General features: G+C 37.9%; 3 protein-coding genes across 8 annotated transcripts; 1 reads left to right on the forward strand and 2 right to left on the reverse strand.

The window, feature by feature from the left end:
• Nucleotides 1-375: 375 nt before the first annotated feature.
• LOC113133528 (G/T mismatch-specific thymine DNA glycosylase-like) lies at nt 376-5,731 on the reverse strand. 3 transcript variants are annotated; one of them, XM_026312387.1, is made up of 11 exons: nt 5,590-5,731; nt 5,194-5,268; nt 4,344-4,510; nt 3,643-3,944; nt 3,472-3,541; nt 3,043-3,178; nt 2,723-2,805; nt 2,546-2,640; nt 1,999-2,170; nt 1,568-1,720; nt 376-1,204 (listed from the first exon to the last, which is right to left on the reverse strand). In XM_026312387.1, exons 2-11 carry the CDS (start codon nt 5,250-5,252, stop codon nt 1,080-1,082), a joined length of 1,362 nt encoding a protein of 453 aa, XP_026168172.1. In that variant the 5' UTR covers nt 5,253-5,268; nt 5,590-5,731; the 3' UTR covers nt 376-1,079. The 3 variants fall into 3 exon arrangements, with proteins under 3 accessions (XP_026168172.1, XP_026168174.1, XP_026168173.1); XM_026312389.1 differs by lacking the exon at nt 5,194-5,268 and having other exon boundaries at nt 5,590-5,718; XM_026312388.1 differs by lacking the exon at nt 5,590-5,731 and having other exon boundaries at nt 5,194-5,579.
• Nucleotides 5,732-6,651: 920 nt separating this feature from the next.
• Nucleotides 6,652-11,432, reverse strand: tdg.2 (thymine DNA glycosylase, tandem duplicate 2). 2 transcript variants are annotated; one of them, XM_026311490.1, is made up of 10 exons: nt 11,332-11,432; nt 10,354-10,676; nt 9,682-9,881; nt 9,427-9,496; nt 8,594-8,729; nt 8,351-8,433; nt 8,124-8,218; nt 7,866-8,037; nt 7,516-7,672; nt 6,652-7,041 (listed from the first exon to the last, which is right to left on the reverse strand). In XM_026311490.1, exons 1-9 carry the CDS (start codon nt 11,340-11,342, stop codon nt 7,566-7,568), a joined length of 1,197 nt encoding a protein of 398 aa, XP_026167275.1. In that variant the 5' UTR covers nt 11,343-11,432; the 3' UTR covers nt 6,652-7,041; nt 7,516-7,565. The 2 variants fall into 2 exon arrangements, with proteins under 2 accessions (XP_026167275.1, XP_026167276.1); XM_026311491.1 differs by having other exon boundaries at nt 11,341-11,425.
• A 697-nt stretch (nt 11,433-12,129) lies between these two features.
• Nucleotides 12,130-15,970, forward strand: LOC113133355 (EF-hand calcium-binding domain-containing protein 10-like). Of its 3 annotated transcripts, none has more exons than XM_026312121.1 (6): nt 12,130-12,228; nt 12,659-12,795; nt 13,125-13,235; nt 14,923-15,058; nt 15,551-15,641; nt 15,744-15,970. In XM_026312121.1, exons 2-6 carry the CDS (start codon nt 12,688-12,690, stop codon nt 15,766-15,768), a joined length of 471 nt encoding a protein of 156 aa, XP_026167906.1. In that variant the 5' UTR covers nt 12,130-12,228; nt 12,659-12,687; the 3' UTR covers nt 15,769-15,970. The 3 variants fall into 3 exon arrangements, with proteins under 3 accessions (XP_026167906.1, XP_026167907.1, XP_026167908.1); XM_026312122.1 differs by having other exon boundaries at nt 12,143-12,182; XM_026312123.2 differs by lacking the exons at nt 12,130-12,228; nt 12,659-12,795; nt 13,125-13,235 and adding an exon at nt 13,930-14,445 and having other exon boundaries at nt 14,894-15,058.
• Nucleotides 15,971-16,080: the final 110 nt, after the last annotated feature.

A 16,080-nucleotide genomic window follows, 5' to 3' on the forward strand; every position in this document is an offset into this window, starting at 1 on the left:
GACACATTGAACAACCAGCAAAAATAGTCTATTTATGTTTATGTATGTGAAGAAGAAAAAGAAGTGTTTCTTTGTTTATATTTGTACAAAGAAAAAAAAAAAAGTAAGCTGAGATGGTTGACTTAAAGCTTAACTTTTACCCACAATACCTTAGGTTATATTTGATTTACACTAACATTAGTGGTACAAGATAATTTACCTTAAACTTCAAGTTCATGTTTAATATGACAGCTTACATATTTCACAATAAGCACATCTTTATGATCAGCTAGTTTGGTCATAAGATGTTGCAGCTATGTTGCCTGTATATATACAGTGAATCTAGATATGTATGTATGTGTGTGTGTAAAAAAACAAACAAAAGGTAAACCCATATAGAAAACGCATCATCAGGATATTTTAATGGACAAGTGTTTCATAAAATTCCTTGTGTGTTTTCAGAAACAGACAAAATGTAATTCTAAAACTCCTAAAGCAAAAAAGTGATAAGATTAAAATAAAACCCATTTGAGTTTTGTAACATGTTGAAAAGCTTGCCAGACGTTCCTTCAGTGGAATCCATAAGTCTGGCTTTACGGAGTGTGGTCAGTTCATAGCACCATGAATGTAGAAACATTAATGCTAGCTAAATCCCCAATTCACACAGAGGATCATAAAGGCTCAAACTCAGCTGTTACGCTGATAAAATAACCATCTGGAGTTTTCTTTACTGTCAAAACAGTAAACTTGGATGTTTACATCTACTGCATCACAGTGCAGTATAGTACAGTACAAAGGTTTAAATACACGACCTCTAATGACAGTCGAGCATCATTGTCAAGTCCCTGATTTCACATATTTAAAAAAGACTGCCATGGAGATGAGATGTACAGGTATATAAGAGCACAAACAGAAAAAAAAAAAAAAACATGCAGAAAGAAAATTCTGCAAAATATCAAAAAAGTACATCTATGTGCGTATATTTCGCTTGGACCTAATAAAAAAGGAAAACTATTTAAAACCTGACAAAGAGATGGACTGAACTGGCTGAAGTCTCTACCACCCTCAGAGACCAGCTGAAGGGACATGAAGCCGTTCCCTCATACGCTGCCATCCTTTGGTCCACCACTGATGTCTGGGATCTGGTCTGCAAAGGACTGAGTCATCCACTGTCCGTCTGTGATCTGGCCTTCTGCTCTTTGTGACGAGGTTGCCTCCTGTGCACCTGATGAGGATGGAGAACAAACAAACTAAAACACTCTGCTCATGTTATCTACTGATGTCTATAGTTTCATATTGATGGGTGTCACCTCCACGCAAGGATTCATTGTAATGCTGAAGACTTTCACCTCCATAGAACAGATGATAGTTTAATGTCCATCAGAACTGAGCAACAAATAAGACAACTGCTCTGGAACATGTACAAGCCCAAAACTCGATCCATGATCAAGACTTATTCAGCCTTTAATTACACATTAGTGCAGTGTAATCTGAGAAAGCTGTTCCAGGTTTCATATGATCGTCACAAATAGAACCATGTCTGCTGTATCCTGGCCCCTTAGGTTCAGCGGTGGCAGTGTATGGTTACCTGTGTTTTCTACAGATGAGAATGTACAGTGACCATTGATCTGGCTTTGGCCCTGGCCCCCTTCAGGTCCTTTTTCCATATATGCTCCACCATAGGCATCTTCATAACCAGGATCATACTGCTCCTCCTTTATAGCCAGCCTCTTGGCATCCTCTGATGTTGAAGAAAAAAAGAAAGAGTAAGTGACAAACATGCCCTGACCTGGTCCCACAAAGCAAACAAAGTGAGTTTTTAATATCAGGATGCACAGGATATCAAGAAAACAATTCTACAATAGAGGTATGCAGTTTACAAATCTTCAGTGTTGCACTGCACAGAGAAGGGAAAAAGCTTACTTCAAATGTCACGACCCTACCTACTGGTTTTGTTCTGTTTATAAAAAAACAAAAAACACACTGCCATGCCATGTACTAAACAAAGCATGTGCTTACCTTTAGCCAGCTGCAGGTCAAATGTGTAGTTGACCTCCTGGATCTCACTGCTTTGCCGGATGCCTTTCAGCTGGTCTCTGAGCTCCCTCAGTTTGATGTAGAAGTGGACTTTGTCCTGAGCACGAGGGAACTGAGCACAGCGAGCGCTGGATGAAGGCATCAGAAACAGTGCCTGAGCAAAAAAAAAAAAAAAAGGAGTAAATTAAGGGACTGCCAGGTAACTTATCATATTAGACAACATATTTAATTCTCTGTGATAATAACGTCCGTTTGCCCTGTGTTCACCTAACAAACAAGATGCCTCATTTCTTTTTATTTAATAAACAGTGTGGTGAAAAGGTATTTTTTGGATATAATCATTTTGGCCCACTATTATTTTATCTCCTATACCATTTATTTAGACTTTGATAGATAACGATTCCATTAATTTAAAAGGACGATAATCTCATTTCTGCCACTTCTGTAGTAATGACATAAAAGCCACCAAGGACCATTTGCATATGTATCAGGAATCCTTTAAAAAGCTGTAAAGTATTCCAGTGCTCACCACGTCACAGTCGGGGATCTTGTGTGGCTGCAAACCAAATTCAAGATTTGTTGGTTTTTTACCGAACAACTCTCTGCAGAACATTTCATAGATACCTGTGGAGACAGGAAACATTCACTTTAAATCACTTCAGCAAATCATTTTGTTGTAGCTGTTGTTCTGTAGGAGAATACTTACATTTTCCATTAAAAACAGCAATAAGAGGATTGAATTTCTTCAACTTCTCTACCAGAATTTTGCCTCCTTCACGTAACTCTTTACTGTTGTGATGAAAAGAAAAATGTTTATAATACAGTGTTTCAACAAAGCTCTTATCTCAAAGCTAACCGGAATCTCAGCCTACCACAGCCATTATGACTTCTGTTTGCTGATCCAAATTCAGGACAACTCAGGTCGTGCACTCATTACCCCAAATATAGATTTTCTGCGTCCATCAAACATGTTTTTGAGCAATGACATAAAAATCCATAAGAAATGCAAACAGTTTTCAGGCCTGCCTCGTGAGGTCTTTGCTCCCTGGTGTTGCCCTTGCCACCATGTTGGTGAAGCCCATTTTGTACTTGACAGGAAGGGTGGTGTCATGCATGTGGTTGAGTTGCTCCTCAGTAAATCCAGATAGAAACAGGCACTTCCCTGAAAATAAAGTTGTAGTCATTTATCTTTTGTTCTAGTTAATAGTATCACAGCAAACTGGCTAATCTTTGTCAGAAGAGGAGGTCAAAAAAAAAAATAATTTTTTTTTTTTAAAATTTGACCTGAATAACTAAACACATCCCTAAAACTTAAACTTCCTACACGTTTATGAATTTCTAAAGACCTCTGAAGAACGAAAACTATCTGCCATGCTCTGACTGTTCTTGCAGATCAGCAAAGGACCCATATTTTCATTATTACACAAATTAAAACAATTTGTGTCACATACTTACAAAAATGATTTCCAGGACCTGGAAACCATCTTCCGATGTAAGCTGCCATTAACCCTGGATTAATACCAATCTGAAAGCAAAACAGCAGACGTTTATCAAGCCTGCAGACTCACATTCATTCCAAAATGGCACAGTGCTTCAGTCCATTGTAAAACTGATCGAGAGTCTTACAATGACATAGTCCAAGTTGTAGTCCAGCAGGTCTGGCAGTGTTTTTTTCATGACCTCCTCTTCTGACATGCCCTTGAAGCGGTCCACTTTCCTCTTCACCTTCTTGAAGCTCTCATCAATCTTCTCCTGCTTGCCATCTACCTGAGCCTGGGTGGCCTTCTTGGGCTTACGACCAGGTTTGGCTTTTGGTGTATTTGGGTCCTTAGGTGGCTTTGGTGGCTTTGGTGCCTTTGGGACTTTTGGTGGTTTGGGTGCTCTAGGTCCCTTGGGTTGAGCTGGTCTGCTTCTTTTTTTTGCTGCAGCTACAAGGAGATGCAGGAAATCAAATATCAAAAGGAAGGAACTGCCTTAGCCGAGTCGTCCTGAACTGTTAACATGGGCAGTCTGCATCTCTAACTTACAGTGCCTTAATAGCACACAGCATTTGGTGGCAAATCCAACTTTAATGTAGAGCATAAGTAGAAATCACTTCCGGAAGTCAAATATATTTAACAAGGCAGTAATTTACAGAGATATTCTCTCCAAAAGCAGGTTTAATAGCCAGCACACTATTGGGTATTGCAATATTTTCAAATGGCTATTTTCATTTATGTATATTGGCAAAGACCCATTGATGACTCACTAGTCAAAACCTTATGACAAATGACTTACAATCAGCTATCATACACAGTGAGGTTCTTATTCAAAACAGGTTATAGTACGTTTTGTCAGGTTGGCAGGTTCCTGCTGATCCATAGTGGGTTCTGGGTTAGCCATGTGTGCCATGGCTGCCTCTGTCATCTGCCTCTCTGGGTAGTGAAACTGAAAGTTGGGGTTAAAGCCTGAATACTGGGCCTGGAGAGCGTGAAACTGCTGTGCAGACTGGACCCTGTGGTGGAAGCAATAACAAAAAAAAAGAAAGAAAAAAAGACACACAACAGTGAGAAATATTAATACCACAAGCAAAATGGCAATAACTGCTGGGTTAAAGCTGAGTTACTCACTGGGTTTTTTTTTTTAAACACTATTTTCTGTAGTTGATAAAGTTTGACAGAGTAAGATAAATTGATGAAAAATAAATCTGATGCACTTTCTCCTATTATTACGAGTTGTTTTGTTAAAAGAGAGGTGTTATTGGAGCTTTAGGGTGATGATAGTGAACTACACACTGGAAACACCTCTTAGTATAACACAATATCATTCAACAGTCCTAAGCTTGGTCTAATTCTGCAGTAGTTTCAAGTTAAAGGCCCTTTATTATTAGGGCCTTTAACTTGGAAACTGAGTGTATATCTGTTCATTTTTACTGCACATGGAAAACTCAGACGACTAGTTCACAGGACAACAGTGCTTAGTGGATCAATAAGAGCGTAATAAACCATATCATATTAAGGCAAAAGATTAAACAACAATATATATTCATTATTCATGGTGCACAAACAAAATGGCAAATAAAAAAAAAAAACAATGGTAGAAGAGGAAAAAAAATAAAAACAGGCTGCTTATGATTTCATTTTAAGTTTCATAAAAACTTCTCCTGCATGTCTGACTCTGGTGAGGAGGAAGACTCACCACTGCTGAAGATACTCCGGGGAGACAACAGGCAGTGATCCGCTCAGCTTTTCTTCCATCTTTTGGGTGGTTTGACTTTGTTAAATAAATCAATGTGCATGTTGAGGAAACATTGCTGGATGATGGACATGTGGTTTAGCATATTAACAGTCTGCTGGTGTTTCAGACTGAACGCAGATAAGCGCAGATAAAAAAAGATAAACCGTAACACAAACATAAACAGGATGACAACATAAACAACTATTTACTAAGAATGCTATAAGCAACACAGCTAATGTTAGCCAACAGCTAGCTGCTCAGCTAACCTAGCACGGATGAATGGTTTTTTCGCTTCCACTGAGATTTCTCGCAAAGAAATTGTTCACTATTTTCCGGTATTTAAACGTTTAGACTTACCTGTTATGAATAACGTGTAAATGTGTTTCCTTTGTACAGAAACGTGTTATTTTTCCATCAGGACTGATCTTCTATTCACAACATTTGAGGCGCAAGAGGCAACAAAGACGTGACAGCCCTGTCGTCAACTTTGACACCGGAGCAGCTCAAGTCTAAGACGTAGGGGTGTAAGTTAAAAAAAACAACCTTTAGCTATAATGAAAGAAAAAAAACCAAATAACATATGTCAGACTGTTGAATAGTAGAGTAGATTTTTAAATATATATGTTTTTAAAAGTATGTTTTAACTCAAATTGATTCGTAAAATCGCACACAAACAAAGCGGAAACCCACCTTTCATCATTGGTATGACTTTTAAACTCTGTAAGGTCGTTTTCTATTGGCTGGTAGTTTCTGCGGCATAAAGCATAAAGCATGGTGAGACGCTTATTCCTGTGTAAACACAACTATCACTATTGTTCACACAATAAAAATAACAGCTTAGATGATAGTGTCGTTGTTTCTTAACTCTGAATTCATTATCATTAACACGGCTCTGGTTTCAAACTTTCAACACTATTTTAGTACTTACACTGCTTGTAGTGGGGCAATATCTGAACTGTGTTTCTTTTTTATCTATAATCGTAATATATGCAGCAGTCTGTATAAAATAAGGCACTGTCACCTTTAGAATAATCTAATTGCATAATTACATAATTGCTATTAGTGTTTAGACTGATGTCTAAAATCTTTCAAATCAAATGGACCCTGGGTGGGTGTGTGTGTGTGTGTGTGTGTATATATATATATATATATATGCTGCTAACTCCAGCATTAGAAAAGGTTACTTATGAACTAAAGTAAATGTTAACTCCAGCATTAGAAAAGGTTACTTATGAACTAAAGTAAAAGAAAAACAGGATATGTCTGAAAAGGTTTGTGGATCACTTATTGCTTTTGTAAAGGGTGCGGACTTGACTGAGGACAAAGAAGAACAGTGAGTAAATTAGGCATCTGCACATTGAACACAGCACTGCAAAGGAAAACAAGTCAGTAACTTGGTGACAAATCCAAATAACCAAATCTTCTTTAACAGAGATTTATTAACCCTGTAATTATAGATTAGAAATTCCAAAGTACAATTACCTATTTATACAGGTGATAAATCATAAAATGTCATTCTTTTAAAATACAAAAATAAGTCACTGGACACACGTACCTTACAAAATGCAATAAATAATGAAATAACACCAAAAGCATGCACAGTCTGTTCAGAAGTTAGAAAATGTAACTGTCTTTTGTGCGTCACTTTGATATGTCTCAGGAATAGTGTGACTCCTCTTTGGTGTCACCAGAGGGCTTCCTATCCCCACGATGCACTATGTTACTAGTACAGCTGACATCTGAGCAAACATATCCAACCGTAGTGTTTCCATGTCATGTTGCCCACTGCCTGGTCTACAATGTCCATTTCTGCAAGATACCACAATAGAAATCAATAGGGCTGCTTCCAGAGTATGTTTATACAGAAAGGCAGTAATAAATATATTGGTAATTGTTCATCAAATTATTAAATTTTTAGAAACAACTTCAAACATATTTTAAATGTCGAGGTGTTTTGTGTATGTTTTGTCACTTACTGAGTGACTAATCCATAAAAAAAGACTCAGACATCCCCCTTGCTCTAGATAAAAATCACAGCAGTGAAAAGTATCAGGTATACCAAGGGTGGGCAACCCATGGTCCTTAAAGAACACTGCTCTGCTTGGTTTCCAGCTACCCCTGACCTACCCACTGCTGTTTACCTAGATCAGGTGTATTCAGTCAGTCAGAAGGTGTAAAACTGTTCTGAAGTCATTTATGCACCAGAAACACCTGATGGGTTTGTTTCTATATAAAAAGATGTGCCTTCCCCTCCAGCTAAATTGAACTAGTATTACATGCTACCTGTGTGCTACAGCAGATAGGCCTCTCTTTTCTCCTCTCCTGAGTCTCCTTTAGTCAAAGAAGTTGCTGCTTTGCCTCGCGCTGTCATGCAGGCCACTACTGCTTTCATACTCTGGATCCACCTGCTCTTCTTTGATAGCAGTCTTCTTAGCATCATCTGCAGAACAAAAATATCAAAATGTGTTGAGTTTTAATTCAAACATAAACATGGATGAAAGAATTATATGCTCTGCTTAGGTTTCTGAAACTCCCAAAAAGTAGGTATGTCTCTGCATCCAAAGGACCAGCGAAATAGCAAACCAACTTGTAAGGTCTCAGCTGTGCTGCATAGCTAAAGGCAATTGTGTTACCTTTAGCCAGCTGCAGGTCGAAGGAGTATTGTGTCTCTACCACGTCGCGGGTCGGTGCCAGGCCTTTCAGCTGGTCTCGCAGTTCCTTCAGCTTGATGTAGAAATGCACCTTATCCTGTGCACGTGGAAATTGCGCACAGCGGGGGCTTGACGAGGGCATCAAGTAGCACACCTAGATGAGAGGAAACATGCTATGAGGATTGTTGTTTGTATGGTTCAACCTACTTTATGAATCAACCAGTTATTCTTTCCACCTACAGTTTCAGTTTCTGGGATTTTGTACGGTTGTAGACCAAACTCAAGATTCTTTGCCTTCACACCAAAGATTTCTTTGCAGAAGATTTCATAAATACCTGCCAATAATAGGAAAAAGGTCAACATACTGCTAGACTTACCCAAGGCTTTAGGAATGGACCATTTAAACGCTTCTTACAGAAATGCACAAAATGAAGTAGTAAGTATTTTCATTGTTCGCGTAATTGTACCTTTTCCATTGAAAGCTGCTATTAATGGTTTGTATTTCTGCAGCTTGTCAAGTAACAGTCGACCCCCTTCACGAATCTCCTTACTGGCACAGAAAATATATAAAATCATCACAAAAATTCTTTACTATGCACCTGAGATTTCAGTCTGCTGTTGCACTTACTATGAATCTATTCTGCATAAAAAAAAAAACATTAACAAAAGGACTGTTTTGTAAATGTAAATCTTATTTTGTTTTTATTCACCTAGAGAGGTCCTTGCTGCCAGGTGTGGTCCTCTCCACCATATTGGTGAAGCCAATGCTGTAATTCTCTGGCAGAATCTCGTCGTGCATGTAGTTGAGCTGCTGATCAGTTAGACCGGAAAGAAACAGACATTTCCCTGCAGAGAAAAGCAGAGTTATAGATGTGACTGGACATGTTGAGCAAAAGCGAGAGCTCAAAAACATTAAACCTAGTTTTTCACTTTGTTAAGGAATATTTCAGGTATTGTAGCTGCACTAAATCTCCAAGACAGCATCAGCACACACAGCTGGACAACATGCAGTTTTGTCTACCAGCAAAACTGAGACCTGTAAAATATTTTAAAACAAAATGCTGTGCTGATACTGGATCTGCTCAGGTGAACATCTGTAGACATCTGTGGCTACTTTACCAGCATACCAATAAACAATTTAGAAAACAACAAGGAACCTCTTAAATGGTCTCAAAATTATATTTAAAAAATTCAACATGGTAGAACAGTGTCATGCACACAAGGCCATCAGCTTCTTACAGCAAATCACTGAAGCTACATAATTTCTGTACAGAGTAACATGTACAAACCCAAGACACCATTTTTATGGCTGTACCAATACATCCGAGTTAAAGTTAAGGTTAAGTTGCATCATTAAACTATACTGGTATCTCTGGAAGCTCAGGGATCTTGTCTTGCACTTAAAACTGAGTTTGAACATATTAAGCTGCATAAGACATGTTTGCACTGATGAACCAACTGTGGGTAGAACAGCAGGAGCAGGTAAAAGTGAATGCTGGCATGTTTTCCCTGTAGTCTGTGATGAAATTGAATTTCAACATACAGAAATGGTTTCCTGGGTTTGGGTAATGGTGTCCTTTGAAGGCTGACAATAGTCCTGGGTTAATTCCAATCTGAGGAGAAACATGGAGGGGTTACCACAGCAACAGGCCTCAACTCTACCGTTTATGTGAATGAAATCCCACAACAAAGACTGAGATTGATGTTTTCCTAATATAATACATCAATCCACTAAGTATTCACATAAAGAAATATATAGATTTTTTTTTAATAATTAACAAATCAGTAAATAACTCACAATCAAAATGTCAAGATTGTAGGTAATAACATCTGGCAGAGTTCTGGCCATAACCTCAGCCACTGACATGCCGTTGAAGCGGTTAAGAGCCCTCCTGGCTTTCTTGGCAGCTTCTGCCTCATCCCCCTCCTCCTGCATCTTCGCCTCGTCTGCCTGCTGTTTAGGAGGCCGGCCTCTTTTTTTCTTCACCGGTGTCACAACTAGGACGCAGAGGAGGGTCACATTGAAAAATGAAAGACAAAAACACATGTTGGTGCATTCACAATCAAATTCATAGACCGTGGAGAAAATAAAAGAGAATAATGACATAATAATGGGCCCAAAGAACACCTCCTTTATTGAACCAGTCGTTAAGACCATTTTAATTGACATTTTTCCTCTTTTCCTGTTGTAAAAACACAAGCTCATGAATGTTATTAGCACAGGCCGTACACACATTAAGAAAAGTAATCATTAAGTCCATTTTAATTTGCAAGTGACTTAGTGTTCAAACTGTAGGATTAAGTTTCAAAACTATTATAAATGAGATATTTTGCCAAATTCCATCATGTCACTGCTTCTGAGGAAATGTGCATATTTATATTTGTGCATATACGGGTAAGTTTGGCTGCACAAAAACCACTGAGCCCTGGGGCTCCGGGGGACAATTACTATGATTAATATACCTCATACCTTGAGGTGGACCAACAAGCTCAGACTGAGACTGTATTGTGTGTTGATGCTGAGTCTGATCCCAGACTGCAGGGTGATGAAGATGCTGCTGCTGTTCCCTGATGTTCTGCTGGTAAACTGGTTCCTGGTAGTAATTTGGGTCTGGTGGGTAGTTCTGGTAGAAAGGTTCCTGGTAGAGGGCTGGCTCCTCGTAAAGAGCTGACTCCTGGTGGACTGATAGTTCAGCAAAGATTGGGTCATCTCTGGGACCTTCTGTGTATTGGCCCATATTGTGATATGGCATCACATGCTGCACATCAGGATGCTGCTGGCTGGACTGGTACCTAGAATCAAGCAGAGGAGGAAGAAGAATGTTTAAAAAAGGAATAAAGAAAAGGTGAACAAAAAAGAAAATGAAACTGGACCTGGACAGTGTAAAGAATTTATTATAGGGCTGTATTAAGTCTATAGCAAGTGATGGAGTAATAACTGCTGCATAATGTGAACATGTTACAATTTTATGTAATTCTGTCAAGAGCTGCAACTAAAATTATTATCATTACTGGTAATAATACTACTACTATTAATAATAAATTAACCCATTATCAAAGTAATTACCAAATAAATATCTTTCTATAGTCTCACTCAATTGACTTGTAGTTGCTGTATTCATAATGCAATACCACACAGTATAATTAACTGTTAGATTTATCTTTACATATCTGAATTTTAATTCGGGTAATCCCAGGCTGTTGGTCCTACACTAACAGCCTTCCACCCCATTTAAAGGAGCATTTCACTGTATTTTGACAAAATTATTGTCCTAAATATTTGTACTATCATTTGCTGCAAGTACATTGTAGCACAAAGAAGATGATAGACGCGCTACAGGAAGGTGGAGGGTTTAGCTGACAGTAAATCCACATTATGCATCTGTCTGGAAACTGCCACCTCTGTATCAGTGAAACAGTAGTATAATGTACAAGCAAAGGAACATACCTGTCATACATTATTTTCTTGAGCTTTAATGCGGAGACGTGAGGTTGGAAATCCTCCCAAAACAAAGACCATTTAAACGCTCAACATTTCCTTTGGCGAGAATAGAGTGAAGGATTACCGCCACCTGCTGGTGTGGGGGTGCATGCATGCCCTAGATTCTGTTTAGCCACATTACATAAGTATATTGTCAAAAGCCATATTAAATAGTTACCGTATAGAATATCGATTGGTTTATTTATTTATTAATTAAAAGATTATGTGCTTATAGAGCATACTACACAGATTACATGAGCTCGATCAAGCTACCGCTAGAGGGCGACAAATCTCGTATGTATGAAAACTCAACGAATTTACACAGTAGAAGAAGACTTCAGCCAAAGATGACTTATTTCGTAATAAAAACCTCACTCCACGCTAAAAAAAATTACCCCTTCAAATTACACACAAGTTCATCTGTGAATCCCCTTAGTATTCCTTAAAGTTATATTTTTATCTCTCTTGGTTTACATGCCCTAAACCTGTCCAAAACTGAAAGTTGATCTATGCAGCTACAGAGTTTTTTGATAAAAGCCTATATTATAACTAGCTCAATATATTGGAGTACAAAGCAAGTTTTTAAATAAAGTTTTATTTGTGATTTCAGGCAATTTAAATCCACCTCAACCAATAAATTCAGAAAGGCATAACCCTCAACAATAACAATAACAAGGCGACAGGAGGTTGAATCTGTTGAAACTTTGTGGTATTATCCACCAATAGAAACAGAGTGAGAGCTCTTTCTTTTAAAACGATCTTGGTGTTAAGCCATGTGACCTGCCTGTGTCCAATGAAAGACGCTTGGTTTTAAAATGGTGAGTTTCAGCTTCACGTTGGGATAGTTCATGTGAAATAAACAAGGTAAGGTTGTACTGGCGTCGCTGTAGGTCAGTTTATATCTGATCTCTCTCGCTATTCTGTGTTTTTCAAACTTGTATCTGTTGTATCAGGGCTAACAAACACCGGCAGCTAATTCTGCGTTAGCTTTATATGTCTGCATGTATAACGCGTTTACATGTATTTCATACTATTATAATATTGTTAAAGCTGATTTTTAATTATCTGATAATCCATACTTATAGTACGGTATGTATAGTAACATTATTATGTGTGAAAAAGTATTCTTTACAATTATATCACGTGTGACCTTGAGTTTCATTTTGGGATTTTAGGATTCAGTGATACTAAATCTGAATCTACTAGTCTAGAAGGAAAGCTGATGATGATTATATGCTTATTACTGACATACAGTTTTGATTTGTTTAATCATCCTGTTATCTTTCTTTTGCAGGTCGAGTCAAATCCCATCTGTCTGTGAAAATGCCAGCAGGTGTGTCTTGGTCTCGTTACCTGAGGATGCTAGGAGCCAGTGTACTGGCCATGTTTGCAGGGGCACAGGTTGTCCACCAGTACTACCTGCCTGATCTGGTAAGGGACAAAAGCAGCCTTTTTCCATAGTAGTGTCTACTGTCTTTTCTCTAGATGAAATCAAAAACAGATCAGGCTTTGGGTACTTTGAGATTATTATGATGCTAAGATCCAAGTATTGAGAAGTTTGGAAAATACAGTTACGTCACCGTATAGCAATAGTTATTATAGTATTTGTTGTTGAAGTAACTGAAGTATTCATAAGGTGATGAATTCATGATGCAGTTTAGTAACAAGCGAACTCAGGCAGTGTATGTAACACATCCACTGCATATTCAGTCAGTTTTTTCCAGGATATCCCATAATACCAGTGCTGACTATTCTTTCAGAGTATACCAGAGATCCCACCAAAGCCTGGAGAGCTTCAGACAGAACTGCAAGGCTACAAAGTCAGAGAAGAGGCTGTTGCTGCATTACAGCAGCTTAAAGCAGGAGAAAAGGTGAACTGAGAAAAGGTGGAATTGTACATCCTGTGTCTTATTGACATTTAATCAAGCAGACAGTGTCCAATTTTTGCCAACAGCTAGAGGCAGCAGTGTGCCTGGGACTAGAGTAATTTCTTGGACATCTGCAAATGGATTTTTCCTGTGTTCTGTGTTTTCTTCTCATGGAACAAACAAGTGGAAAAAATGCTACACTGCTGGTGTTTTGTTTCGTGGGATAAGAATCTCATGTGCAACAAAATCATTGTTTGTACAGCCTTTTGTGTCTGTCTTTTCTTAAAACATGTCTCCATTCTTCTCGAACATGTTTGGATTTTAAGAAGAGAAGATATATTTAAATAATTAAGAGAACACTTTATTAGCACATGTCATGTTGGTTTCAACCTATCAGACAAAATGTATTTTAAATAAGAATTGTAAGAGTAGTTTGTTTGTGCTCTGTATGGAAATACTCTCAGCCTGAGTATTTGATGATTGCAAAATTAAACATCAACAATTGTGATTGTAGTAGTTAAATGTAATAAACTTACCTGCTTATGACTAGATTGCAGCGGTTTATAAACAGTTTATTAAATGCTCTAGTCTTTAATAAATGCATTTAAAGGGTTACCATTAATTCTAAATGTTACTTTCAAACAATATGGCAAAACAATTTTTATCTTCAACTATGAAGATTTCTTTATTAGTATGTTGTCCTGCGAGAGTAAAAATAAAAGGTAATGTTAAGACATCACCTCTACAAGTCTGCAAAATCTACTGGGAAAAGCAAAATCGAAGGTTCACTAATTAGCATTGTTGTGGAGATAATTTGATTAAGTGAAAATTTGTATCATTAACAGTAAAATTGTGACAGATTCTCCATCTTTCTGCCTTATATTATGGCATAAGTTAACCAACAGACAAAAACTCAAGATGTTGAGTTCACTGTCACAGAAAACAGTTTATAGTTTTATAGTCTGTCTTGGTCCTATGTCCGTTATGGACCTCACAAGGTGAAGGAAGTAAACACAAGTGTGTGTGTGTGTTTGCGTGTCCGCGCGCGCCTCAGCTGTTGACGTTGGCGTATCATAGCAACAAGGTTAAACAAAAGAGAAGCGGAAAAAGATGGCGACGCAGAGAGAACAGGACGCTGCTGATTATCTCAAGAAACACAAAATTATCGAGCTCATGGACAACTTGACCAGCATGATCTTCTTTTACAGGCCTGGTTAGAGCTTATTTAATAGAGACATTATAAAATCTTTGCTGAAATCGGTAATAATAAAAAAGCTAATAAAAAGGTCCTAACAAGTTTTATTTGGGATTATCTTTAAAGTCCCAAATTAGCTGTTTAGCTACTAGCTACATCATTTAACTATCAGTGCTTGATTAACGTTACATATATAAATTGATGGAAATAATAGGCAAAATGCTGGGCCACAGGTGCATGGGCCACAATACTGTTCTTATCCTGGGCAAAACAATGTAACCTGATAAGTGTAGCGTTATTTAAATAAAATATCAGTTGTGTGTTGTCTTGTTCATATTAGCTTGTATAGTTTTGATATTCTGAATTGTATTCTGAATTGTGGCGCTGAAAACTTTCCAAGAAGTGTTCAAAGTGCTCCGAAATAGCAAAGATTCACATACATGTCGTGATTTATTCTTTTATTCAGATAATCCTAGAGCATTTCTCATTGAACAGCTGGAACAGATCAAAATTTCTCAGCAGAATGCTGTGAAAGGGCCAAATCTGTTCAACAACTCCAACCTGGATGCAATCTTTGGGATAATGGACCCCTCTAATCGAAGATACATCACACTTGCCCAATACAAGCAAGGTGAGCATGGTACATGGGTACTTTTCTTTAGTGGACAAAGAGACTGAAACTACACACACTACACCAGGACCCCTGTCCTGCTTATTTTGCCCTACAACCGCTGATTATCTGGATCACTTGTGTTCAGTCAATCACAAGCTGGAGGATGCCATCTCAGGTGAGAATAGAGTGGGGAAAGACTAACTGAATTGGCACCTTCCAGCTTCTGATTGGCTGAAAACACCTGATCCAGGTAATCAGCAGTGGAAGGGCAGGAATAGTTGGAAAACAAGAGGACAATGACCCTTAGTGCCCACCTCTGCTCTACACCATCATTTGTTTTATATTGGTGTGCATGGGGCACTAGGGAAAACAATATTGTATTTAAACGCTTAAATAGTTTCAAATTTAGTAGTCTATTTATTTATTCTGGATGCCTAATACATTTAATGTAATTTTCAGAATGACTCAATGACTCAGATTAAAACACTCATAGAGCCTTTTTTCCTACAGCTCTGATCACACTAGGCATAAAAAACATTAATGAATGTCCTGAAGGTGCAAATGAAGACAGAATATCGCATGATACGTTCAAAACAGAAGCGTAAGTGTGTAATATTAACAGTATAAGAAAGACAATATTCATCGTCATTTAAACATTCGCCATATTAGTAAAGTCTTTTTGTGTCTCATTTTGTCATTTCAGGATGCAAGGCCTGCAGACATGCTGAGCAACATATGAAGAACCACATGTTTGATTTTGTCTCTGATCTGGACTTTGTTACAGAGACTTGGCTTTATGTGAAGCTGAGCACATTTTATATGATTATTGCTATTAACTGCTTTTGTTCAAGGGGTACACCAGCCTTAATGCATGTGAAACCTGCATATTGTAGTGAATTTTTTTCCCTAAAATTAAAGGTTGCAAAGCTTCAAATTCATTGTTCTAAATCAACATCCTAATTCTGCAGTCAAATTCTGAGGGATGATTTTAGTTTTTCATACTTACATGATAAATAACTTTTTCCTAAGAAGACAACACA

This window comes from Mastacembelus armatus, chromosome 6 (assembly GCF_900324485.2).
Source record: "Mastacembelus armatus chromosome 6, fMasArm1.2, whole genome shotgun sequence".
NCBI lineage: Eukaryota > Metazoa > Chordata > Actinopteri > Synbranchiformes > Mastacembelidae > Mastacembelus > Mastacembelus armatus.

What these genes read in the sequence shown, in the direction of transcription:
- LOC113133528 (XM_026312387.1), bottom strand. Translation starts at nt 5,252, where the DNA reads ATGGAAGAAAAGCTGAGCGGATCACTGCCTGTTGTCTCCCCGGAGTAT. An exon ending in GGGAGCAAAGACCTCACGAG is followed by an intron (nt 2,806 to 3,042) that starts GCAGGCCTGAAA and finishes TCATCACAACAG; the next exon opens with TAAAGAGTTACGTGAAGGAG. An exon ending in TGACCTGCAGCTGGCTAAAG is followed by an intron (nt 1,721 to 1,998) that starts GTAAGCACATGC and finishes CTTCAACATCAG; the next exon opens with AGGATGCCAAGAGGCTGGCT.
- tdg.2 (XM_026311490.1), bottom strand. An exon ending in GCTTGTTGGTCCACCTCAAG is followed by an intron (nt 9,882 to 10,353) that starts GTATGAGGTATA and finishes TCTGCGTCCTAG; the next exon opens with TTGTGACACCGGTGAAGAAA. An exon ending in AAATCCCAGAAACTGAAACT is followed by an intron (nt 8,038 to 8,123) that starts GTAGGTGGAAAG and finishes CCTCTCATCTAG; the next exon opens with GTGTGCTACTTGATGCCCTC.
- LOC113133355 (XM_026312121.1), top strand. Translation starts at nt 12,688, where the DNA reads ATGCCAGCAGGTGTGTCTTGGTCTCGTTACCTGAGGATGCTAGGAGCC. An exon ending in AGTACTACCTGCCTGATCTG is followed by an intron (nt 12,796 to 13,124) that starts GTAAGGGACAAA and finishes CTATTCTTTCAG; the next exon opens with AGTATACCAGAGATCCCACC. An exon ending in AGCTTAAAGCAGGAGAAAAG is followed by an intron (nt 13,236 to 14,922) that starts GTGAACTGAGAA and finishes CTCATTGAACAG; the next exon opens with CTGGAACAGATCAAAATTTC.